The sequence below is a fragment of the Filicampus tigris genome, chromosome 19 (assembly GCF_054856515.1).
Source record: "Filicampus tigris isolate MCC_2025a chromosome 19, RoL_Ftig_1.0, whole genome shotgun sequence".
NCBI classification, from domain to species: Eukaryota; Metazoa; Chordata; class Actinopteri; order Syngnathiformes; family Syngnathidae; genus Filicampus; species Filicampus tigris.
This window is the reverse complement of record NC_141235.1, coordinates 12912445-12938124: the sequence shown is the minus strand read 5'-3', so window position 1 is coordinate 12938124 and position 25680 is coordinate 12912445. Positions and strand designations below refer to the sequence as shown.

At 38.6% G+C, this 25680-nt stretch overlaps 2 protein-coding genes and 1 long non-coding RNA gene across 5 annotated transcripts in view; 2 read left to right on the top strand and 1 right to left on the bottom strand.

The window, feature by feature from the left end:
• Positions 1 to 301: 301 nt before the first annotated feature.
• bms1 (BMS1 ribosome biogenesis factor) lies at positions 302 to 19284 on the top strand. Of its 2 annotated transcripts, none has more exons than XM_086016409.1 (23): positions 302 to 582; positions 955 to 1132; positions 1253 to 1443; positions 2484 to 2563; positions 2709 to 2897; positions 3097 to 3239; positions 4500 to 4621; positions 4740 to 4933; positions 5052 to 5194; positions 6460 to 6977; positions 7678 to 7779; positions 7986 to 8146; positions 8227 to 8308; positions 9609 to 9688; positions 9903 to 10088; positions 10784 to 10972; positions 11075 to 11255; positions 13586 to 13644; positions 15342 to 15464; positions 15638 to 15785; positions 16766 to 16941; positions 18490 to 18651; positions 18902 to 19284. In XM_086016409.1, the coding sequence occupies exons 2-23, from the start codon at positions 960 to 962 to the stop codon at positions 19127 to 19129; spliced, it is 3630 nt and encodes a 1209-aa protein (XP_085872535.1). In that variant the 5' UTR covers positions 302 to 582; positions 955 to 959; the 3' UTR covers positions 19130 to 19284. The 2 variants fall into 2 exon arrangements, with proteins under 2 accessions (XP_085872535.1, XP_085872534.1); XM_086016408.1 differs by having other exon boundaries at positions 7983 to 8146.
• LOC147129587 (uncharacterized) lies at positions 16501 to 25407 on the bottom strand. Its single transcript, XR_015082521.1, has 3 exons — positions 25206 to 25407; positions 23940 to 24018; positions 16501 to 16952 (listed from the first exon to the last, which is right to left on the bottom strand). It is a non-coding gene; the product is annotated as an uncharacterized LOC147129587 (long non-coding RNA).
• Positions 20601 to 25680, top strand: part of mtr (5-methyltetrahydrofolate-homocysteine methyltransferase) — a 35489-nt gene continuing 30409 nt past the window's right edge. For both annotated transcript variants that reach the window (XR_015082520.1, XM_086016407.1), the window contains exons 1-5: positions 20601 to 20749; positions 21818 to 22029; positions 22164 to 22253; positions 23336 to 23405; positions 23498 to 23590. Coding sequence is in view for 1 of the 2 variants with exons in the window: in XM_086016407.1 (XP_085872533.1) it covers positions 20707 to 20749; positions 21818 to 22029; positions 22164 to 22253; positions 23336 to 23405; positions 23498 to 23590 (508 nt within the window). In the remaining variant the exon portion in view is untranslated. The remainder of the gene's footprint in view (positions 20750 to 21817; positions 22030 to 22163; positions 22254 to 23335; positions 23406 to 23497; positions 23591 to 25680) is intronic.

Genomic DNA, 25680 nt, shown 5'->3' with positions numbered 1-25680 from the left:
TTGAAAATAAACTTACTTCCAACATGATTACTGCTGTTGTAACAACACAAAATCCGAACCAGTTAATCAAATAGTTAAAATATAAAAATATTAATACATAGGATGTAGCACCGGCGTGTTTTTAAATTGAAATGTTTATATTTTTTTGTTTTTGTTTCGTTAAGTTAAATGTTATTTCCTGCCTTTCTGTTGCTCCACATTCCCGTCCGGTAGGTAGCGGTAATGTACATGATCGCTAGTTTGCCGGTCACCAATTAATATAAACAAGACGAAGAAGAAGGAATAGAAGCGGAAAAGGATTTTTATTTCCGGGTGGAGGTTCACAGAATACATGTGGGCAGTGAATTTACGCGTTACCCTGGTGTTTTTCTTGTCAACTTTGTTCCTGAAGTTTTCATTTTCCTTCTCAGACATATAGCCAGTGTAGGTACTTGCGTTTGGAAAATTCTTTGCCCACAGGCAGACAAAAGGAATTTTGCCGACAAAGACTTATCTCCTAATGTTCACCCACGCCTCACTCAGCATACCAAAATAACAAAAATAGACTCATTTTCAATCCCCACATTTTGTGGAAATTAACAGGTGAGTAAAAAACAATGTTAACTAGATTTTTAAAAAGGCTACATCGTAACGCTTACTAGCCAAGATTGGTGGCCACGACCTCTGAATGCAGTGTAGCACCATTGTTGTTGTCGTTGATTTATTATTATTATTTTTTTCTTTTGGTATTGTATGGACATGTTTTTACATGTCCATGATGCAAAGACAAATTTTATCCCACTATTACAAAATTTGCCAGAAGGTTTGGTGTTACGCAGGCTGAACATGTGGCTGCCAGAAGACTTTAAAAAACAGTGTATACTAGCAAAACCTATATTTGTATACATTATTTATGTTGCTAGTCGTTTTTGGCCGAATTTTTTATTTTATGCTAATGTGGTTTTGTTTTTGCAGACAGAATGGATGGTAATGTTAAGGAAAAGAGGAAGCATCAGCAAAAACACAGTGGACCAAAGGCAGAGAGAAAGAAATTGAGGAAGCAGGGGAGCTCAACAGAGAAGGATGAACGCAAACGTAACCCCAAAGCCTTTGCGGTACAGTCGGCCGTTCGCATGGCCAAGACTTTCCACAGGTAAGCAGAGATTAAGCAAATTTCTGTGTCATCTCAATTCTTTTAGCTCTCTGTATTGATATATTTAGTGTATGTAATCAATGTAATATAGTTAAAAATGTTTTATGTGTATTTTTACAGGGCGCAGGACATAAAGACCAAAAAACACCACATACCCCTTGTTGATCGAACACCCCTGGAGCCCCCTCCAGTAGTGATTGTCGTGGTCGGGCCGCCCAAGGTGGGGAAAAGCACCCTAATCCGTTGCCTGATCAAAACCTTCACGCGTCAGAAGCTTGGAGATATACGTGGGCCTGTAACCATCGTCTCAGGTGCACTTGGATGTTTTATGAATATGATGTTATGTTTATGATCGATTCCACGCTAATTTGTAGGAGTGAGAGAAATTTTTAGATGCATCGTGGTGCAGATTTACATAATTCAGAATCAATTGTCAATATTTGATTGTTACAAAAATTGTGATGCTGGTGGAGTTAATAAGTGCATCATTGAATTGAAGTCAGATAAGAATGGTCCATTTTTCCACCCACCAGAATATGCCATTTTTATATTTTGACACAAGACAAAAATGCAATGTCACAAGTTTACAACATTGACTGTATTGCAAGTGACAAAAAGGCTACTTCCACACATCCTCGTAATAACACAATAATTAGTCTAGTCATTGTCTCCATTATCGTTTGTGGCTGTGAAATAATTTGCAATAGATCACGGGTCACCTACCAGCTTATTTGAAATTGAGAGCTTTGTCTTGAGCTTCATGCGACAGGCCACCAGTTTCACCAGTTACACCAGTTACACACTTCTGAAATAAAAAAAAAAACATCACAATGATTATTGACAATAATTTAACAAGGTATGACTGAGTTAATATCAATATTCTATTTGTATTATTCTCTGTCAGTGTTAACGGTTTCAAATGAGCACCTCTACAACATATCTTGGAACAATGTCCCCTCACTCGTGAGCTATTTTTAGAACAAGCCTGCGGGCTACTCATATGGTACATGGGGGCTACCTGGTGCCTACAGGCACCCCTGCAATAGGTTAATGAAGACATGTAACATGACACAAAAGTACTTAACTATGTGTACAACACCTATACTTAATGTAAGACATCTGAGTGGATAACTCACTTGAGGCATTACTAATTGTTACAGCCCTAAGTATTTGCTCTGGATCTCAATGAGTATTTTTTAATTCATTCATTTTGATCGAAGGATATAATCCGGAATTCTTTTCAGCATAGGCTCCTTGTAAAACTTAACGTTTCCCCATATTGACTCAAAAGTTGCCGGACTTTCATATTGGTTTAACCAAGCTTTTTTATTTCTCTTTACACTTTTTACAGGCAAGAAGCGTCGTCTCACTTTCATGGAGTGTAACAATGACATAAATACAATGATCGACCTTGCAAAAGTAGCCGACCTGGTAAGTGTTGACTGTAAACACAGACGTTTTGATTAAGAATTACTTAATAAATTTCCTGCAATGATCAATGGGTGAAATAGTCTGTGTATGCCAGTTCCATTAATAAGATCATAAAAGAAAATAATAAAGTGTCTCTTGCTTTTAGGTTCTGATGTTGATCGATGCCAGCTTTGGCTTTGAAATGGAAACATTTGAATTTCTCAACATATGCCAAGTGCATGGTTTTCCTCGTATCATGGGTGTGCTCACTCACCTCGATTCCCTTAAGAACAACAAGGCACTAAGAAAGACCAAGAAAAACCTAAAACATCGCTTCTGGACGGAGGTCTATCAGGTAAATATTATTTCCCTGCTTTTAGTCCTACCCACGTTCGTAGCCCCCTGCCTCTGGGGTGGCATGGCTCGGGTGGAAAGGTGGTTGTCTCCGTACCCGAAAGCTGTGCGTTCAATCCTGAGCTTGTGAGCGTGTCAAAATGGCCTTGAGGATGAACAGTTGCTCCTGTGCTAACATGGTTACTGTTTGAAAATTGCAGGGTGCCAAGCTTTTCTATCTATCGGGCATGGTGTACGGGGAGTATCAAACACAGGAAGTGAAGAACCTTGGCCGCTTCATCTCTGTCATGAAATTTCGTCCCTTGGTTTGGCAGACGTCCCACCCGTATTTGCTTGTTGATCGGTGAGACCCCCTTCTCAGGAACACATCATACACTGTTTTTTCAGTTTTTTGTTTGTTTGTGTTTTTTTTATTTATTTTTTATTTTTTATTTTTTTTTGCTCAACAAAGAAATATAGTGGTTGTGGTTAATCATTCTTAATGATCTGTTTCAAAGAAAATAATAAAATATATTATAGCATATAGCATTTAATATAATATTTTAACCGTGCTTTTGTCAGTGGATTTCACTGGCCCGGCAGTCCGTAAATCGTCAATACGTGTAAAAAAAACAAAAAAAAACAAAACGTCACAGTCCTATAGATGAAAAAACCCATTTGATTAAAATGGTAAATGGATTGCACTTTTATATCAGTGAATCTATATCAGATGGTGTCTACCCAAAGCCCTTTACAAACCCCCCCCTTATTTGCAAACGTAATATATTGAACTGTTAGGTACAGTGGGTGTACACTAGTGGCTGCCTGCCACGTTTTAACTCCTAAAACGTCCAAACATTTTAGTTTACAGTGTTTTTCCAAAACCGGAATCCCATGTCACATTGTAGCCAAATGTACAATCCTGGTGTATTAATGTGCCCCCCCGAATAAACACCCGAAACAGGCGGATTATGTTTCTGTCGTCAGAGAAACGGATGTCGGTCAGTGACCGTCTGAGAGGTCCGTCGGTACTTGACCAATGATTACACAGGCGGACGAAAACCCATTTCCGCCGGTGTTTAGTCCATCATATTTTTGATCATCATTCATCATTTGTCAGCAAAATGGGGATCCGTCAGTGACGGACTGACGGACCTTCCGTCCAAATTAAAAGCAGATGTTTGCATGTGTCCTATTTTGAAAAATCACAGTCTACTTTATGGCGGGCGACACATTTGGAGGGTAGTTACTGTTGAGAAGCTGAAATTCTGATGATTTGGACAATTTAAGTTAATGCCCCAAATCAGTTCATTGATTATCAAAATAGTCATCGATTCATTTGATCATTGATTAGTTGTCGATTCATTGTTGCACCTCTAGTATGATGTAATACAAGGGGCATAAATTATACATTTGCATTCAATGTGATACTCTGCTCCCTGGATTACTTGCACTCCCAGGAATAAAAGGAAGCTTAGCATAGATACAGTATAGCACTAAGAAGCAACCATATTGTTTTTTTTTTTTCCTCAAAAATGCAAAATGAATGTGTAATTTTTTTTTCATTGCCCAGAATAGACACAAATGTGACCTTGTCTTAATCTCCTCCCCCGTCTCCTCATAGCATGGAGGATTTGACTGACCCAGAAAAGGTCAGAACCGACCTGAAATGTGATCGAAGAGTGTCGCTCTATGGCTACTTGCGAGGGACATATTTGAAAAACAAAAGCCAGGTCCATATTCCAGGTATGTCAGTAAATGTATGGTGTTCTTTAAAACGTTTAGCCAATCCAATACAACAGTGTTTTGAATCAGTCCCTGATGAAATGGGGGGAAAAAAAATTAAGGCGTATCGTCTCCTCAGGTGTTGGAGACTTCCAGGTTACCGATGTGAACTTTCTGCCTGACCCCTGTCCACTTCCTGGTGCTCAGAAGAAAAGGGCACTGAATGAGAAAGAGCGGTTGCTTTATGCGCCTATGGCTGGAGTTGGTGGAGTGGTGTATGACAAAGATGCTGTATACATCGACCTTCCTGCATGCCATGTTCATCAAGAGCAGGTGCGTGATAATCAAAATGATTGTGAAAATATCCCAGCATGCTTTTTTTAAAATTCCTGTCATCTGACGTTTTTTTCATTTAGAGTAAAATATGTGAATTCTTCATTCATTGGCACAGGAGGAGATGAGACCCACCACGGAGCTTGTCCAGTCTCTCATTGTTACACATGCGACTTTGGATGCCAAGATGGCTGCCAGCAAGGTGACCCTTTTCAGCGGCTCAGCTACTCTGGACTCTGCAGATGTCAAAGTGCAAAACAGGTGAAACAAAGCGTATTCAAAAATGGTTCTTAATATGACTGGGGAAAGAAGTTGGTACGCATGCACATAGTGTATATTTTATTATCATTATTATTATAATAAACAACAACAGGCCTAGCATGCATACTAGTGTTTTTCCTGGTTTATGCATGTCCATGTGAACGGGAATTGTCCTGTTTCAGAATCTGAATCAGTTTATTTGAATCATCACGTTGTAAGACAGTTGCAAGGGCTCAGTCCCATTTACACAACATACAGTGTACAACAACAACATCAAAACTAGGATGGAGAAAGCATTTGGAAAAGGGTGTTGATCACATTACAGAATGATAATGAATGCACAGAATAAAAAAACAAAACGACTAGAAATATATACTCATGCTTACAGCACCTGACATAAAAAAAAGGAGAAAAAGTGCAGGACATTGCGCCGGACAGTAGGCACATAATTTTAATTTCAGTTTGAGTTTTTCAGGCTGCGCAGGGCACAGGGGATGAAGCTCTTTGCAAAACGAGAGGTGAAGCATTAAATAGAACGTTATCTGCCTTAAGAAAGGGGAACAAAAAGTAAAATGACCTATGGGGTCTTTAATAATACTTAAGGCCAGAGACAAAACCTTGGCATGGGTATGTCATACAGTTTGAGCAGATCGGTGCTGGTCAACCTACAACTCTGAACTCTGATCTTTTAAGCCCTTTTCACACTGCACTTGCTAACTGCTAGCACCAACTTAATTTGCCATCAATAGTTAAAGGGGGAGAGTGTACATTCTTTTGGCTAAAATCAATGACTCTCCTTTGTTTTGGAAGCATTCAAAGTTAGATTGTTGGCCACACTACTCGAGTAAATTTAGCACCTCAGATCTATAATAAGATTAGTCGTTGGACTCTGTATACCAATACTCGTGTCACCAGCACTACTTGCTTATATAATACTTTTACAGATTATTCTATTGCAAGGCAGAACAATCACAGTACAGAGAGAGAACAACACTACTAAAAATGCAACCCTGTGGGGGGCCAGTTCTGCAAATTAAGACTCAGACACAGCCATGGTGAAGCATTTCATACTTGAATTTTATTTAATCCATTGTCAAAGATTTTATTTGAACAAAATTACATAAATATTAGTGCATGGGGTAGATAACCAGTCTTTTTTTTTTTTTTATGTCCTGTTAAAAAAATGTTTTTTCGAATATATTGAACTGGGCTTTTTCCATGTTGCATTTGGAATATGTTTGACATTTTCTGCGTGTGTGAGACAGTGAAAACGAGGGCCACACGGAGGAGCGTGTTTGGGATCCTCTTAGCCACAGAGAGAGGAGAAAGGTGATCTTCACCGAAGAAGTGGAGGATGACGAAAGTGACGTCAGCGACTCCAGTGATGATGAAGACGGTGACACTGAGGAAAGTGACGCAGAGGAGCAGGATGACACAAATAAAAATGACTCCAGTTTAAGTGCCAAATGTTCAAGTGATCGAGGTGGCCCAGCAACAAAGAAACGCAAGCTGGAGGAGAAAAAAGAAGTGACGGAAGTGGGGGCCGAGTTGCCTATTTTTGCCGACAGTGACGATGACCTAGAGAAGTGTGGGGATGAAGGTGAGGCTGGGAGAGCAGGAGACTCTGGACATTGCTCTGAAGAAGATGAAGAAGAGAGTGGTGAAGAGAATGATGATGATGATGATGATGTTGATGAAGACTTGTCCGAAGAGGAGGAAGAAGCTCAAACTGCAGTGGAAAAGACAGCGAGTGAAAGTGAAGAGGAAGCACAAGATGAGCTGGGTAAATGCATATTTTCATTAAATGAATTTGGTCATGATTAATGATGTCTTTTCATTTTATGTGAGCTTAATTTGACCTTCTCAGTTAAGAAACTCATGATGAACATGACACTGCAAATACAAAAGGTATTCTTAACATTGAAAATCTGTAACAATTCAATGTTGTATGTCTGTACCGTTGTAACCTGAGAAACCCATGCAAATTTTTGCTACCTATCCACTAGTGGTGCAACGGATTTCATAAGTCACGGTTCGGATCGGTCAGGGATCTTGAGTCACGGATCGGATCGTTTTTCGGATCAGCAAAAAAAAAAAAATTGTGATCGGCATCACAATTCTTTAGTGAACTGAATCAGTTCACCGAAAAGAACCGTTCAAAAGATTAGTTCACCGAATCGTTTGACCTGGAATAATTGTGCGGATCGTGCCCAGACCGAACCGTCGTGCTTGATCCGTAAAGATCAAAGATGATCCGTTGCACCACTACTCTCCACTGCGACCATTTTTTTTGGTCTTGACCCACTAGTTGAGAATTACTGCTCTACACCATTTTATTTTCGCATGTGGCTGTGGAGCATGTTTTAACCAAACAACATCTTATATAAAGGGAAAGGACCTGATATCTATTATGAAGTTGGTGACACAATACCAGTAGTTTGTCCTCGAGTTCACTTCATGGGAGCTTTTGTTTGGGTCTACAGGCGCTCTGCGGTGGAAAGACTGTCTGCAACAGAAGGCATCTGAAGCATTTTTACGCCACCAAGAAGCTATGCCCAACCTGCGAAAACTGGTTTATGGTTCAGGTAATCAAACGTTGCCTTTTATTCTGGCTTCAAGCCGTAAATCTAATTATTTTACATTTCCTGTATATCATTTATGATGCAATCACCCACCTTAACTGTACTGTATATCAATCGATAGTTGCGCTCTTCGAAACACGCAGCTGTATTTCCTACAGTAGATGGTGTTATTTCTTCTGCTTATACCAAGTTCTGTCTCCTTATAGTAGCTGATTCAAAAGAGGAGGAGGAGGACGGCGACAATGTTGATGATGAGTTAGGAGGACTCTTTCGCATCAACCGCCCTCAGAAGAGTCAAAGGTTTCATGCAAATGCTCTTGACTGTTCCCATTTCAACCCTGATACCTCCAACAACTGGGATCTGGAGGAGGTAGCATTTTAATCACACATACTGTAAATGGGCTAATTCTATGAAAACCTCGCTGAAAGGTTATGATTTTTCCCATCCAGATGCTGAACTCCATTAAGGATTGCTTTGTAACGGGGAAATGGGAGGACGATCAAGACGCTGCCACGATCTTGAAGGAGCATGGTAAATAGAAAAACTCACCTGGAGAGTTTTGTTGATAGCATTTCATTTTCATCCCAAAACTGATAAGATATATGCAAAATAAATACTGGTACATGGAATGTCCAGGATTTTGACAGAAATGCCGTCTTGGTAATTTGCGGACGGGTATGCCGCAGACTGACTTTAGACAATATACTTTTGTGAAGCATTTACATTAATTCTGTTGTACTTACTTTACTGATTACTTGCTTTAAAAAGTAACAGTTTGATTACAAGTTACTTAAATAGTTACAATCAGCAGATACTGACAGTCCTACTTATCATAAAAATGAAACCCTGTTTTCCCACTTAATTGGAAGTGTGTTCTTAACAGCCACATTTAAGAATAGTTTTTTTATTAAAAATAAAAAAGACAACATTTTGACTTATAATTATGGTAATTTGAAAAGTAATTGTCAGGATTTCACCTAACATAAATTCACTACTTGTTTTTAATTAAAAAAAGTAAATAAAAAGGCAGTCCTTCTAGACTTGAATAAAATTAATCATTAAAAAAAAAAAATACATGACATATTCATTTGTAATGAGAAAACATTGTTTATAAATCTCCTGCAGTGACACAACCTGGTGTGACTTTGAATGCATACTGCCTTGCGATTCGTTTTAATTTTAATTTTTTTTATTTTTTACGTAGGGTTATTGAAGCAACATAGGTAACACTTTGTTGATAGCACAGAGTATGCAATTCACCTTAATATCTTTGTTTTTAGCTGTCACAAACTCAAAATGGTGACTGTACTTCCAGCTTGAAAACGTGAATCTCTCTCCTTCCTCTTTCTTTGTATTGACACTGCTCTGAAAACGATGATGCCACTTCGTGAGACGCAAATGTGAATTTGAATATTCGCACGGTGCATTTCACTGTGTTCAATACCAAAGTTTCCTTTTCTTAGGTTATTTCTTTAATGTATAGTTATTTGTTCAGTTACTTTAGTGAGACTAGTGTTTTGTAATCGGGTGTCCTTCTGTATTTTATTATTCTTTAATTAGTTTTACGTTACAATTTGTGCATGTGGGAGGCGCCGTGGGTAAGAACAATGTGCTGTTAAAGACTTTCAACTGTTGTTTTTACAGTTCTGGTCTGTCACCACGGCAGTTAAAAATGACACCAAACTTAATGCAAAACTGGTCAAGTAACCTTTTACATGATGCCGGAGGTAGATTGCTGTTTCCAAATTTTATACGCAGGAAAAAAACCAGGATTTTCTTGTGTGTTTCTTATTGTTACGTCTGATGGTTAACATAGATTTCTTTTATGTAGACGAGGTGTACGGTGATTTTGAAGATCTGGAAACAGGAGAAGTCCATAAAGGAAAAAATGAAGCACAGGATGAAGCTCAGGTATGCTTGGAAAATTCATTAGTGACTGATGAACATGGAAGTGTTCATGTGAATTGAGCAGTATTGTTTTTGCCCTGATACATATCCACATATACAAGTGTATTTAATTTGTTGACACATAAACCATTTATATTTAGAAATGTTTAGAAACTCCTTTTACAGTATGTTTTTTTTTATTATATTTGAATGATATTTTTTAAATTATGACCAACAGAATAGTGAGAGTGATGACGACGATGATGCAGAAGAGACCCCAATGAAGGCGGATGACAATGAAGTCCAGAAGAACAAGCGTTTGGATAAAAAACGGAGGCTGAAAGAGAGGTTTGATGCCGAGTACGACGACGGAGATGCCACTTACTTTGATGATCTAAAGGAAGAGATGCAGAAGCAGGCGGAGGTATTTGCACACATTTGTAGAATTCCTTATTATTTTAAATCGCAGAACAGAATATTTCCACGGCAGAACATAAATCAAGCATGATATCAAAGGAAATCTCCGAAACATGATCTTTTGAATCTGGACATGGGCACAGAAATATAAATTATGCTGTTTTGAAGGACCTAATGAAAACAGCGTTTTCCATCAACTGGAAATGGAAGAAGTTTGTAACCACTGCTGGTTGCCCCTCCAAACTGAACTATCAGGGTAGAAGGGCCTTAGTCAGGGAGGTGACCAAGAACGAAATGGTCACTCTGTCACAGGTCCAGTGTTCTTCTGTGGAAAGAGGAGAACCTTGCAGAAGGACAACCATCTCTGGCAGACAAGAAACGTTTTCCAAGTTGTGTGTGTGATCCAGATGTGAAAATACCTTGTAATAAAACCTGAAAAGTTGATCTCTCACAAAACCCAAGTCTTTTCATTCTACAGCAAAAAAATGAAAGGATTGGCTTTCCCCTTCCTATCATTTTGGAGAGGAAAGGCAGAAATCAATTACCTCAAACACTGATTAAAAAGCCCTTTCCTGAGAACATTTTATGTAGTTTCTGATCAGCATATTATTGCTCCCGAATGTTTATTTTTTAAGAAAATACCAATATGCACGTATATCAGCCTCCTCTTTTGGACTTATAATAATTTGTATTTTTCAACAGCTGAACAGGGCCGAGTTTGAGGATTTGGACGATGAGACAAGAGTGCAGTATGAAGGTTTCCGGCCAGGAATGTACGTCAGGTTGGAGATCTCCTTTCTACCCTGTGAATTTGTCACAAACTTCGATCCACACTATCCCATCATCCTCGGTGGCTTGGGCTCCAATGAGGGGAGTGCTGGATACCTCCAGGTATGTGCAGTTGATTTACGTCGCTGACAAGGTTTCATTTTTTTTCTTTTTTTTTTTAAGTCTATGTGTGTGTCTGTGTGTGCGCTCATGTTTGTCTCCTAGATGAGACTGAAGAAACATCGCTGGTATAATCGCCTCTTGAAGACACGAGACCCACTCATACTATCGCTAGGCTGGCGTCGGTTCCAGACTATCCCCCTTTACCACATTGAGGATCACAATGGGCGACACCGCCTTCTTAAATACACGCCACAGCACATGCACTGTGGTGCCTCCATCTGGGGTAAGTTGAAACAATATATAGTCTCAGGGTTTCGGATGCGGAGAAGGAAAGTGATGGGCAGTGACGGACAGTTTGTATTTTACACATTAAAATGCATGGAAATGCTACAATTGTGAGTCTGTTTAGTATCAGACAAGTCATTTTATCAATAATGCAATACTGAGTATTGCATTATTTCATTAAAAGCACAAGGCACCCTCTTCTTGTCAATGTGCTAAGGGGTGAGCTTTGACCTACATTATGCTTCTGAAGCAAATAACTTGCCAATAAAAACAATACATTGAGGTTCAGGCCATGGTGAGATTACAATACACTATAGTTACATATTCAGAAAAATAACACTGAATGGACAATAACATGCCAATTATTTGTTTTTGGGCAGCATCATTAAAATCAAACAAAACAAAACGAACCATGAATAAGTGAATGAAAACAATCTCTTCAAGTATCAAGTATAAATATTTAAACAGGTAAACATTGCACACAATTATGCACTCATCACAAATCACACAAATAAAAATACTCATGGCAAAACGCTCTTCTCTCTTGTATAAACAGTACAAAACTTTATTGCACACATTTTTTTGAAGAAAAAAAAAAAAAAAAAAAAAAAGCTGCCTTTCCACACTAGATGAACTGGTATTTTGGGGAATCATTTCCTTTACGATATAACGCGAAATAGCCCTCGTAATTTCTTTGTGCCTCTGCAAACGTATTTACGTAGTCGTGACTAATGTAAATGTTGCTGTTAGCGATGTTTGCTTAACACATCAATGGCCGCGATTTGTTGCCTCCCCTTCATCTGTATTTTTCGAACCCGTTTGACAGGCTTTGTACTGAAGTTAGTGGTGTTTTTTTTTTAAGTATTGATATTAGATGGTTGTGTTGCCTGGCGCTTTTCTTTTGATCCGTGTCATTTTTTTCCAAAGTATGTCCAAATGATAGACGTTAGGGGTGTTACGGTACACTCGGGTGTATTAATATGTTTCGGTATGGCATGTTCGGTTCGGTCCACTTGCGTTCGGTTGGGTTCACTTATTAGCGCGACCTTACACACGGACGCTGACTGTTGCGTGCGGGAGACGAGAGTGGAAGCACAAAAGAGATAGCCAGAGCTCAAAGGTCACCCCGTACACTGCGGTCTCCTGTTTGGGAACATTCTGGCTTTCTTGTTCCCCATCGCCGATGGGGAAAGGTGTGTGGATAAGTCAGAAAGTTGTGTGCCGACATTGCTACATGAGATTGGCGGCTCTGTTGCAGATACTGTAGCACGTCTAACATGCACGGCATCATCCGACTGTGAATGTTTCTTAGACGAGGGAGCAAAAACGTTCAGCTTAAACAGCAAGATTTATCATATTGTAGCGTCTTCCAGGAACACGCCGTCAGACGTAGTTTAATAATCACGTTTTTATTAATCCAAGTACAACTGCTCGCGCTCTTCTTTCTCCGCTGCCCCACTCGCTTGCCGTACGACGGTGCATTCATGAACCTCGGAAACTTCACAACTCAGCAACACACAAATCCGACCACAACACAGATAACCCAATTCGTTACAATATGCTGTTGAACATTCAAAGATTTCAATGCCTAAAGAGTGTATACAATTTCATAAAAACCTTTTAAAGTTACTGTATTTTTTCATTATAAAAAGAGTTTTAATATAGTTAGCAATAATTGTAACTGTTATTGTATGTATTTTTTTTTATCACAAAAAGTGTATACATGTACTGTAATGACAACTTGTGTTTAACTTGAATACTTAGGTGTGTCATAGGCTATTGCTGCTGAGTGTTTAAAGATTTCATTGTCTTAATAGTTAACAAAATTAAGAGATCTTTATTGTTAGTGTATTTTCTATTCTGGTGTAATTTCTTAGAATATCACCCGAATGGTTTGCTATTACTTATTTTTTCTAAAAAATGTACCATTTACTTGTCATCTTTTCAAAAAAAACATAAAAAAAAAAAAAACAACGTTTTTTTTTTGTACCAAAAATAATAAACCGAAGTTTCCAAAAAACGAACCGAACCGAAATGTGATTTAGCGTACTGTTACACCCCTAATAGACGTACTGCTTTTCTTTGGCACAAGCTTCTCCCTCTCCACCTCTGTAGCGGCAGAAGTTCTTTCTTCCTTTACATCCACTTTAGTCATAGCGAAAGGTGCACGTTGAGTATGTCATGGTCGCGCTGTGCTGACCTTAGGCACCGGAACGCAGACCAACTTGTATAAACCAACAACACTGATTGGCCTTAATCAGTATAAGTGCTGAATAAGTGCTGTATCGAACCCACTGCACTAATATTCCCTCACTTATCTCTCTGAAGGTCCAATTACACCGCAGGGAACAGGATTCCTGGCTCTGCAATCGGTAGCAGGAGTTAACGTAAGTAATTTTCCTGCTTGTTGCTGAACTCTAAAAGCTTATTGTGTAATCAGAATGCTGTGATTCAACTAGTGGGCCTGCTGGGGAACATATTCTTGAAAAAAAAAAGTGTTTTGGTTGATTTCCACTTTAACCTCCAAGATTTCTGGCCAACGGCAGATCCCAGTGTCTTCTTTTGGGCAAATTTTAGATCAATTTTAGGTCATACCAACTGCTAGCTAGCGCTTAGCTAACCTGTTTTTTTTGTTGTTGTTGTTGTTGTTGTTGTTTTTTTCGTCTCCCTTGCGAGGATGCCGTAAGAGGCCAACAGCGAATAAAGGTCTTGATTCAATGCCTAGCTGCCCTTTATTGACTGACTGTTTAACTGTTCAATATAATGCTCATTTGAATGCAGCGAGGCCCGCCAGGACCACGATTAGCCGTGAGCCTGTTCTAAAAAATAGCTCACCGGTGATTGGACATTGTGATTTCTTCAAATGTGTAGACGTGATCAACTGAAAATGTAAACACTCGCAGAAATGTATCGAAAAGGAGTGTTGAATTTGAATGTTTGTTTTCTACATTGATAAATCGTTGCTGAGAAATATTGTAAGAAATCGTTAACAGGATCAGCGTCTTCATTGACATGAATGTCATATAATCAAATGTAATTTGAGCTAATTTGGGATTTCAGATGTGTGTTTTAATCTGGTAACCCTTCACAATAATCAGTATCCATGAGAAGTCAACCCCAAAATGTTTTTTTTTACAAGAAAATGTTCAATGCAGCACCACTTGTTTAAACCTGTCATTCGGATTAATAATGTGTTTGTCGACTACGAGTTAAGACAAAGTGGCAAAACGCCTGCCCCACAAAATGGGTGGATTTTGCTCCTTAACTCGTACTCCACAAACACAATATTCATCAAAATGGAGTGTTTAGACTAGTGAAGGTGCATAGGATTTACCGGTATTATTGTAAAGAAAAGGTTTGGGTTGACTTCCCCTTTAAAGCGGAAATAACCAAAACGTTTTTTATTCAAGAATATGTTTCCACAGCAGCCCCACTATTTGAAACACGGCATTCTGATTAATATTGCGTTTGTGGAATATGAGTCAAGCAGCAAAATCCACCCCTTTTTAGCCATCTCAGGGGGAGGCCATTTTGTCACTTCTGTCGACTGAACATGACATCACAACTGCTCAGGGCTCACACAACGACCAATCATGGCTCAGCTTCATAAAACAGGTGAGCTGTGATTGGTCATTAACTGAGCCCTGAGCAACTGTAATAACACGTTCAGTCGACAGAAGTGATAAAATAGGCGCCCCCAGAGATGGCTAAAAACGAGTGGATTAACTCTTATTCCACAAACGCAAGATTTATCAGAATGCCTTGTTTCAACTAGTGGGCTTGCATAGAACATATTCTTGGAAAAAAATATGTTTGGGTTGACTTCCCCGTTAACTTTTGGAATCGAAAGCACATTTGACTGTTCAATGATTCAGTACTTTTTGCACAATTTGTTTTTCTCTTTTTGATCCATGAACTGACCAATACATTTCCTGGTTCAACTATAATTGGTATTATTAAATTCTCCTGTGACGGTTATTATGCATTTTAGGCGCATCCTGAAATTTCACCTGAATTACTTTATAACTAACTTTTGTTGACAATGTATTTTGTACTTAAATGTGTTTGTTTCCCTTCTGCACAGGCTAATTTCCGTATTGCAGCAACCGGAGTTGTTCTCGACCTGGATAAGTCAGTGACCGTTGTCAAGAAGCTCAAACTCATTGGGTACCCGTACAAGATCTTTAAGAACACATGTTTCATCAAGGTAGGAGGTTTTAACCATCACGTGTCTATCTCTATTGTCCAATACAACGCCATGTCCTTCCAAAGTATAAAATAAAGGATAACTCATTACCACTTATGGACAGCTGTCAATTTGGTTGCTGTTTATGTTGGGAATAGTGGTGCCCTTATTACAGTCCCCTCCTTTGTATGCAGGGCATGTTCAATACAATGCTGGAGGTGGCTAAATTTGAAGGGGCCGCTATAAGAACAGTGTCTGGCGTCAGGGGTCAAATCAAGAAAGCACTGTCAACGCCACCAGGATCCTACAGAGCCACATTTGAGGACAAGCTGCTTATGAGTGGTGAGTTTTTCATTTCTACTTATTATGGATTCAGCTAATGTACACAACTGATTACTGTGGAATACTAGTTAGTACACATGTATAAGTATTTGAAAGAAAATTAATGCATTTCCTCACCCGTAGCACTACTGAAATCGGGCTGCCACATAAGGATATATCTTATGCTAGCCTGCTAGGTCGCTAGCCCGCGGTCCGGCGTCTCCATCGTCCAATATACTCTACAGTATCACCGTCATGTGTGGGTCCACATAACATTGCAGACTTGCAGGTTACCGAGTGTCCGGGTCGTCTGGAATGACGGCACTCAGTACTTAGATAGTGGCGGACTGCCGACTAATACCAGAAAACCCAAGTGCGTACTGGAGCTTGGTTTTAGCCATGTTTAAGAAATCTAGACAACTGAAAAGGGGGCAACAATTGTTTCATGCTATAGCTCAACAATTCAGTTCTCAGTCTTTGTACGTTTTCAGCATTTATCCTCAACAATATTGAATGTATTTAGTAGGGCTATAACTAACGATTACATCAAAATGTTTATATTTACTCATTGAACAGTGATTAAACAAAAACAAGTTTTAGTTTGCATACCTTTTTTCAAGAATACATTTTTCAAATTGACAGTGTAGCAAATGCACAAAATATTTGTAATTCAGTTACTGATGTGGTCCGAAACATGTCAGAAAATACATACAAATGTTGATCATTTTCCAAAGTAAAAGCAGATGTTTGCAAATGTTTTATTTTAGTTGAGCACAAAGATCATCGGCGTGCTTCATGGCGGACAACAGAAATTGGAACATATTTACTGTTGAGAGGATGAAATTCCAAGGATTTGGACAATTTTGAAAGAGTCTCTAAACGAGTAATTGATTAATTTGATCATCAATTACTTCTCGATTAATCAAATAATCATTGCACCAAATCGCTGAAATCACTCTACAGGGTCTTTAAAGGCTGTGATCCTGTGACTATTTTTCCAGATATTGTGTTCCTGCGCTCCTGGCACACAGTGTCTGTTCCACAGCTCTACAATCCTGTCACGTCTCTGCTGCTGCCGGTGGGTCAGAAGGACGGCTGGTCAGGCATGAGGACCCTAGGCCAGCTCAAACATGACCTGGGAATCCGCAACAAACCCAATCCTGACTCTCTGTACAAGGTAGACTCCACCTGTGAAATGATAAGCCTTGTTTACATCAAACAGCACAGTTCTATTTGGCACAGATTCAGCCTTTTGGCTTCCATAGCTTCCTGTCGGTGTTTGAATGGGATATTAATATTACTCCCACAACAACATATGCCATCATTGTATTTAATGGTACCAAAGTAACTGGTTCAAACACCACATTTTACAGCTATTCAAAGCAGGGTTGGAACCAAGATACAACAACTCGCAGCTCCTGCTTAGAGCAGGGCCTGTATTCTAAACTGTTGTTTGCCTTTGTATGATCGCAAGGACTCAACATTGTAGTTCTCCCCATCTGCTGTCGCGATAGTTGCAAAAAGCACTCCTGGCGCTTGATCTGTAATATCCAACCTGTAGAGCTTGCACATGTATCTTATTATTTGTCCTTCTCATTAAAGTGAGATGTGAATACACTTGGGCAAAATGTTGACTGATAAACGCAAATTTTATCATTGCTCTCTGTTCTAAATCCTTCACCTGCCAGCGTGGCTGCGTAAACAAATGCATGCGGGGATCAGTCACGTGATGTCTGGAGCGCTATGCTAAGGGCAGACCGATTATTGGCCGGGCCGATTAACTGCGCCGATAGTCATCATTTTGACGTATATCGTATCGGCCTTTTTAAAAAATCTGGTAGCCGTTAATACATCAATTTAAAACTGTTTTGAATCAAAATGAAGATAAGTGAACTTTTAACATTCCTGTCATTTTGACAGTTTGGAGGACTTCATTTACTGTAGAAAGGTATTTGGAGCTATTGTTTTAAATTTTCATTTAACTTTTTAAGACATACTGACGACACTGGGCACTCGCTGAACTTTTTGTTAGAATTTTATAACAAAAATGTATATTGTCAAAAAATCTATAATAATATTAATAAAAATAATAACTAAACATATCGTCGCTGTCCTGTGAAAAACACGTATGTCCAATTTTGTCTTTTTTTTTTATAATATTTTTTTCTCTCTCAATGCGATCGCTGTAAAGGGAAACCCCATTCATGTAAAAATTTAAAAAGTTGACATAAGTGTTTTTCACAGGACAACGACAATATGCTTTAAAGATGTTTCTACAAAGTAAAGAGTTTTATTTTATTTATTTTACATTATTATTATTACGCCAATATTTTCCTTTTACTGAAAATGAATATCGGCTCCAAATAGCGGTTATCGGCCTCCTTGACTACTAATAATTGGTATCGTATCGGCCCGAGAAAAACATATCAGCCTATCTCTACTCTTTACTCCCTGCGCACGTTGACAATGAGAGCGCCACTGCCATCTAGTGTTTTGTAGTATTAGTGCAATTACGTTTGTGTAAATCTGTGAACTTGACTGACTGAAATGTCGCAACGTTAATAATCACAACCATTCCTGGATTTTAATAACTACTGAGGAAGGCTTTATTTTTTAAATGTCAAAGAAAAAGTGGGAGAAAATTGAAAAATTGAATTCTTTTTAGAGTTGATGATTTTGAGTAGGTCACCAGAAGTAACCCTAATTCTGTGAATCTTCAAATCAGCCCGTGATGCGGAGAGAAGCGCATTTCAACACCCTCCACATCCCCAAAGAGCTGCAGAAGGCCCTTCCCTTCAAGAGCAAACCAAAGCAGCAGCAACGCAAAGGAAAGACACCTAGAGACCTCCAGAGGCCCAGCGTGATCAGAGAGCCTCACGAAAGGAAGGCGAGTAAATCTGGACAAGTCATTTACAATCGTGGTATTATTGGAACTTGATGCCATGTGGTATTTGCGGTAGTTGTCTTCAACCTTGCATTTTTAATTAATAGAATTGTTTGAATCTTTTAGAATCTCAGAATTAAACAAAACATGCTTTTCTGTCATCCAACATTTTAAAAAGGAAACTCTATTGAGATGATTTTAAAGACAAGTCTATTAATAATCCAATGCTTTTTCTTCCGTTTTCGTTTTATAGGTGGCGGCTCTTCTCCACGCTCTGAGCACCGTCCACAACTACAACACTCAGAAAGCGCACACGGTGCAGCACGCCAAACACAAGGAGTTCCTGCAGCAGAAAGAGAAGGAGGAAGAGGCCAAACTGAGGAGACAGAAGGAAGCCCGTAAAAAACTTTACCGCATCATGGGACAGAAGGACCAAAAGAAACAAAAGTCAAGTCTTAAGGGGGCACCACGCGATTACTAATACGTCATGTTTTTACACAAGGCAGACTGAGACGCTTGAGTGCTGTGGGTTGCGACAGTTCACAATTTACGACAGGATTTTTTGTATTCATATTCTAAATTATGTAAAGATGATCTGAGTTGTGGACCTTCTTTTATTAAAACATAATCAACTCATGATGGTTGTCAGTCTGACTAGTTCTGTGTGGTTTTTGACAACCACATTGTATCCCAACAGGCATCTTCCAATAGTTTATGATAATGTATCTCAAATATACAGTTTGTACTTTCTTACATATCCACTGTCTTGCTCAACCAATGCGTTATTTCTTGTTATAGACTGATGTTCTAGACTTGTAACAGTACAATGATTATTTGATCTTAGCAATTTTCGACTCACTTTTTTAGCATCACGTTGGTTTACAGACATCAGACCTTGGCATTGGAATAAAATGTTTAGATTTGAATCCAAATTGCCATCAAATTAAAATTAAAGTCTTTGTTTAACTTCAGCATTATTTTGGGGATGTGCTGAGATTCGATTCCCCAAACACTTGATTGTGAGGCAAACGTACAATGTGAAAACCACTATTCACCAGTACATTGACTTATTGACTTTATTTTCGAATTACATTCTGAACATATCACTGGTGTGGTATACAGTATAACCACCTGGGCTGATTCACTTCACACACTGGTTTAAGCAAAAAGAAAAAACATGATCTGATGAAGGCTATGCCGACACATCTTATGTCAGATGGAAAATAACCTTTTCCATCTGATATTGAGTGTGTGATGCTGTTTCTTTTATTTTCAGACCAAAACGTGTCCGTTTGGTCAATTTAACATTTGATCCCAAATCTATACTATCTACAAGCGTGCTGTTGTTCTTTTTGTGTTTGTTTGTTTTACAAATTATTGTACATTGTAAAGTGTTGGAAATTACGTGCTCTCTTTTGGCTATGCAATTTAAATTTCAGTGGTTGAACAAACTTGCGTTTTTTTGGGAGGTGGGGGCTCCGAGGGGCTCCTGAAAGTGAAAAGTAAGCGTTTTGGAGGTCCGACGTTTCCGCCGATGACAGCGGTATGTGGCTGGAACACGGGCCAGGAAGAAAATAGCTGCGCGAGCTAAACAAAACATTCACATCGTGTGCCTTAAAATCCCAGTGGGCATCTGATGTCAATTCAATATCAATATGACATCAATTGAATGACTTTGATGTCATATCATATCGATGTTGAATTGACATCAGATGAGATGCCCATTGGGATGGACACAAAAACGAAAAACTGTATATACCATACTTAATTAAAATACATTGTAGACAAATATCCATTCTCATTACATTTACACAGTGAAGACATCGCCGTTTACGTTGTCTCTAGTCTGAACCCTGTTTCTGTCAATTTCACTTAGCGCAAACAAATTGGTCTTCATTCAGCGTGACAGACCATACTATTTTATTTTGAAATATCTAAACAGGAAGTCTATATCGGAGACTTGGAATAAGTTAAACTCCACGGAAATAAATCCGTGTACAGTAGAATTTGTACGGGTCGCCTTGATTCCCCCCCTAACATTCCCAAATATTGTAAAAGATGGTTGAAACTAACGGCGCCTCCCAATATTCTTCAGAAACAGGTAATTGCATTTCAAACACACGCGTACAGTAGATTTCGCTACAATATTAGCTTTTAGCACGTAGTGCCACGGAGCCTTTTGCACGTGCGAAAGTTATGGAACCTAGCGTACAATTGGGTGAGGTGATCAGATACAACATCTTATTCTTATTCTACACAGTACCGACAGCGGATTCCTTTCTACGGATACGCCGAAACCTGCAGTAACAGTGCAGTACTATACAGTATTACAGTCAGAAACTTCACGTATTATGGGCAGCATGGTTTAGGTATATGTGTAATGTAATATTTATTTATTTATTTATTTATTTTATGCTTATTATTTCTGATTAGTTCCAAGACGATTTTTTGGGCACTCAAAACACGCATTGTAAAAGCTCAGAGCCGTGATTGAACATTTTATGTGTTCTTATTGTACGGAACAACTATAGCACAGCAAAAAGTGGGGATATAACAAAAACTGATTAAAATAGGAAACTCAATTTTGATTGAACTAACAGAATCAAATTGTTACATTTTAAAATTCTTGAATCCTTGAGTGGTATTGCACACTTTGTATCAAGATGCACATCGAGTTGTCTTTTATTAGTGATTTACACCATATATAAATAGGTTTGACGATACTGATGATTTATTGTTTCTTTCAATTTAATTAACTTGGATAAAAGCTACAGCCGTACCATATTGAATCAAATCATAGTACCACTGATTTGAACCGAATCAAATGGTTATATTTTAAAATCGTTACATCCTTGAATTGGATCGCACCCCATGTATTGAGAATCATATCGAACAGTCTTAGGTGGAGAGATGCACACCCCTAGTAAAAAGACATTTTTAGTTGATATAAATCATGAAATTGGCTTACAGGGTTCTGTGGTACGCCCAATTTGGGGGTCCACTCCGTGCAGGTTCCCTGATTTCACGATGTGGCGATAGAAAGGAATTATAGGTTGTCGAAGTCGAGAGCTGATAATAGTATTTTTAATAAATATTGAAGCTTCTGCCTCTGTTAATAATTTCTGGATCTGGCTTATTAAAAAAAAACAATTTTAAATGTGATTTCCAGAGAGCAGATGTCTCCTTGAGTCAGAGTTGCGAGCACTGTTGCAGCAAAGGATCATGATCCTGGACGGGGGTATGGGAACCATGATCCAGCAACAGGAGCTTCAAGAGGACGATTTCCGGGGGGATGAATTTAGAGAGCATAAGTTCCCTCTTAAAGGAAACAACGACCTGCTAAGCATCACACAGCCAGATGTCATCTACAAAATTCACAAGGTAGTTGAAAACGATGGACTTGTCTTTACAGAAGCGTATGAGTGCCACACCAGGAACAAAAAAATTCAGTGCGTGAAACGGAGCGTGTAAGTTATCATGTTGTGGCTAACCTGTTCTCTGCTTTGTAATGGCAGGAATATCTGCAGGCTGGTGCGGACATAATTGAGACCAACACATTCAGCAGCACGTCTGTTGCCCAGGCGGATTATGGACTGGCTCACATGGTAGGTGAAACGTCAAGTTTGAGTAGTGCAAACAGAGGTCAAGTCCAAAGAAAAAGCTTTTGACCCTGCCAGTGTGGGCTCTTTCGCACATAATGCCGTGATGTCATATCCTTGCAGAAAATACTGTTTATCCTTTTACCGTTTTGTGCAATTTGACAGCCGTGCATTCGTTGTCTTGACTAAACAGCTGAGTATGAGTGTTAAAAAAAGTTTTTATTTTTTATTTTAACATAAACAATACTATGAACATTGTGTTACAATTAGTATTTGTGATATTTTTTACTCCTCTCGATGGTAGGGATGTAACGATATCCAAATATTTCGATACGATATGAACCTCGCGATATGATAATCATCACAATATTGTGGGGAGGTTAGTGATATAAAAAACATCTCATGATATTTTATAAAAACGTATGATATTGAACAAAAAAAAAGCTCATACTATTGAAAAAAAAAAGCACAAAATTGTGTTTTTGGACATAATAACTGCTGTGACAAAGAAATTGTCTCGGCCAGTTCTTTCATTGTCATGAACATCAATTCCTCTCATGTGATATTGCTTAATTGTTGTTCAGTTTTGTTGTTGTTGTTGTTGTTGTTGTTTTTTACACTAAACAATACCAAATAAAAGCAACTAGTTAGTAAAGAGTAATCGTGAAAGAAATGTTTTTGTAATTTACTTTAATGCAAAATAACATTTTATTCGATTCATCAATCGATACAATAATGGATTTAAAAAAAAACTCCATAGTGACAGACCTAGTACAATATCAGTGAATGTTTAATCATGGACTGAGTCCTATATTCTGACTTAAATTTTAAGAGTGATGTTAATAAAGTCAATTCTAAACATTTTTAGAGGGAGTGTCCATTAATCACATTTTCTACATTCCACATCAGCGCTCCGTCTTATCCCATTTGGGTTTACTGCACCATAAGTTTAAAGAAAAGTTCAACTGCAGTATCAGTATTTTCCATCCTGCCCTAAATTTTCATATTGGGTATTACAAGTTTATTTGTATGACATTTTTGGTGTGTGTGTGTGTGTGTGTGTGTGTGCGTTTTTTATGTGTTTCCAGGCTTATCGTCTTAACAGAGCATCAGCAGAGCTAGCAAGAAGAGCAGCTGATGACGTCGCCAAACAAACTGGTTTGGCTCACTTGTACTTGTGAAACAAACAATTTTTACTTGACAAATACACTAATGTGGTCTTTATCACATGGCAATCTGTATGTTGGCAGGATGTAAGCGGTATGTGGCTGGGGCAGTTGGCCCAACGAACAAAACACTGTCTGTATCACCTTCTGTGGAGAGACCTGATTTTAGAAACATCAGTAAGTTCCTTCTCAATGTGCATTATTCAGTGGTGAATCTTAAAGGCGAGATATTATAATTTATTTTTTATTTTTAAACGGTTCCTTGATGTCTTAACATTCCTGTGACATGGCACTGTGGAACCAATTCAGAATTTAGTTCCGATGACCACCGGCAGAGTTTGGGTGTTGAATCTAGGCAAGTAGCTTCTAGTTATGGAAACGGAACTCACAGTATGGGAGGAAAAATAAGCGCTCATAAACACTCACCACTCGTGTAGGTACATGAAATGAACTCGTCAATCCCAAAGGCCACAGCCACATTCTCATTTACAGAAATCGGCAGTGACAGATTTACATTTAATTTCACCTGGCTGGCGACCAGTTCGGGGTGTCGTCTGCCTTCGCCCATTGACGGCTGGGATAGGCTCCAGCAACTCCCCGCGACCCTGTATAGGATAAGCGGTTTGGAAGATGACATGACATGAAATGACATTTAATTTCACAATGAATAGGTGCTGAGGCACTCTAATTAGACCCTGTATACAAACAATAAAAAGTCATTTTTTACATGTGTCCTTTAAATTGGTTGTTTTGTGTGCCTGTGAATTGGCAGCTATTTTCCACTGTCTTATTCCTTTTGCGTCGTGCTAAACCGTTTGCACTATTACAGGTTTTTAGCCGCGATATATTATTTAGCGGAGAATATTGGCACTATTGGACTTTTACCATTTGTCTACCAGAGATGGGAAAAGTATTGGCATTCTGTACTTGAGTGAAAGTACAATTACTTGTATAAGAAAATGACTTTGGTCATGTACTCATTCAAATAATTACTCAAGTAAAAGTAAAAAAAGTACAGGGTCTGAAATGTACTTCATGAGTAAAAGTAAAAAGTATTTTTACCGGAAGGTTCCTCCTCATGTCATATAATTTGAAGGCTCTTAAATTTAAAAGGTCATCACTTAACACACCCTTTAAACTGCTGGTTTTTTTTTTGGTCCTCAAACTTCAAAATTTTCAAAGTTATCCTGAGCGCAAATAAATGGAACCAAATGGTCTACCATGCTAATACAGCATGTTATGCTACACAAAGTCATTAACCAGGGCCATGCTAGCGAAAATCATGTAGCTTTACCTCGATACGTTTTCTCAGATTGAACGGGGAATTCTTGTAGGCGGCAAGCTCGTGGACTTTGGGGTTTTACACAGGACATAATGCATTCGCCAAGAATCGTTTGTCAACACACTCGTTGATCATTTTACTTCTTCTCACCTTCCAATTAAATTATCTTCTGTAGCGTGTAGCATAACATTTTCTCGGGTGATAGCTTGAGGTAGAGCTAATATGATAGGCGAAGCCACGAACATTTGTGTGATTTATTTTTATTTTTATCATTCAACACAAAAGTAATGACCCTGTTTTGAAAACGTAAATTACAAAGTACTGGAAAAAACTACTCAAGTACAGTAACGAAGTATTTGTACTTTGTTACTTCCCATCTCTGTTGTCGACGATGGAATTGGTTGCCATTGCCTCAGAGGGGCGAGAGCTGGCACTGAAATGAAGTTAAGTGAAGCGAGGAAGAGGACGAGATGGAATGGGACATTTGAAGCATGTGTGTGTGTTACTCACCAACGGACGAAGCGGGGGACTAGCATCGTGTTCATCTCTCATCTGCTAACAGCTTTGCACAACATGTAGACTGCAGTAAGGTGTAATGAAATTCTAGACCTCCTGTATGCCAGTTTGAATGGGGCTCTTGTATGCTTTATTGAGGAAATAATATTCATTTATTTATGTTATTTTTGGTATGCTTTTTTGATATTTGATCTTATGTACATCGTTTTGTTACCGCTGTTGTTGTTTTTGTTCTTTAAAAAAAGGTTAATTGAATTAAATAATGAGTAGGAATGATGCTGATTGATTCATCAGCTTTACGTGTGGTTTTGAATTGACATTTAGGGTTTTTGTTGTTGTTGTTGTGGTGATTTAAATTTGACTCTTTGATGCTTTTAATGAATTCAGTTGATCACAAACATGAGTATGAGCCCATTATCATACAATTAGCAATCAACAAGCATTTCTGATTTTATATTTATATCTTTTT

Coding starts and splice junctions, on each gene's coding strand:
- bms1 (XM_086016408.1), top strand. CDS start 960: ATGGATGGTAATGTTAAGGAAAAGAGGAAGCATCAGCAAAAACACAGT. Junction 8,309..9,608: donor CACGATCTTGAAGGAGCATG/GTAAATAGAAAA, acceptor TCTTTTATGTAG/ACGAGGTGTACGGTGATTTT. Junction 18,652..18,901: donor GAGAGCCTCACGAAAGGAAG/GCGAGTAAATCT, acceptor TTCGTTTTATAG/GTGGCGGCTCTTCTCCACGC.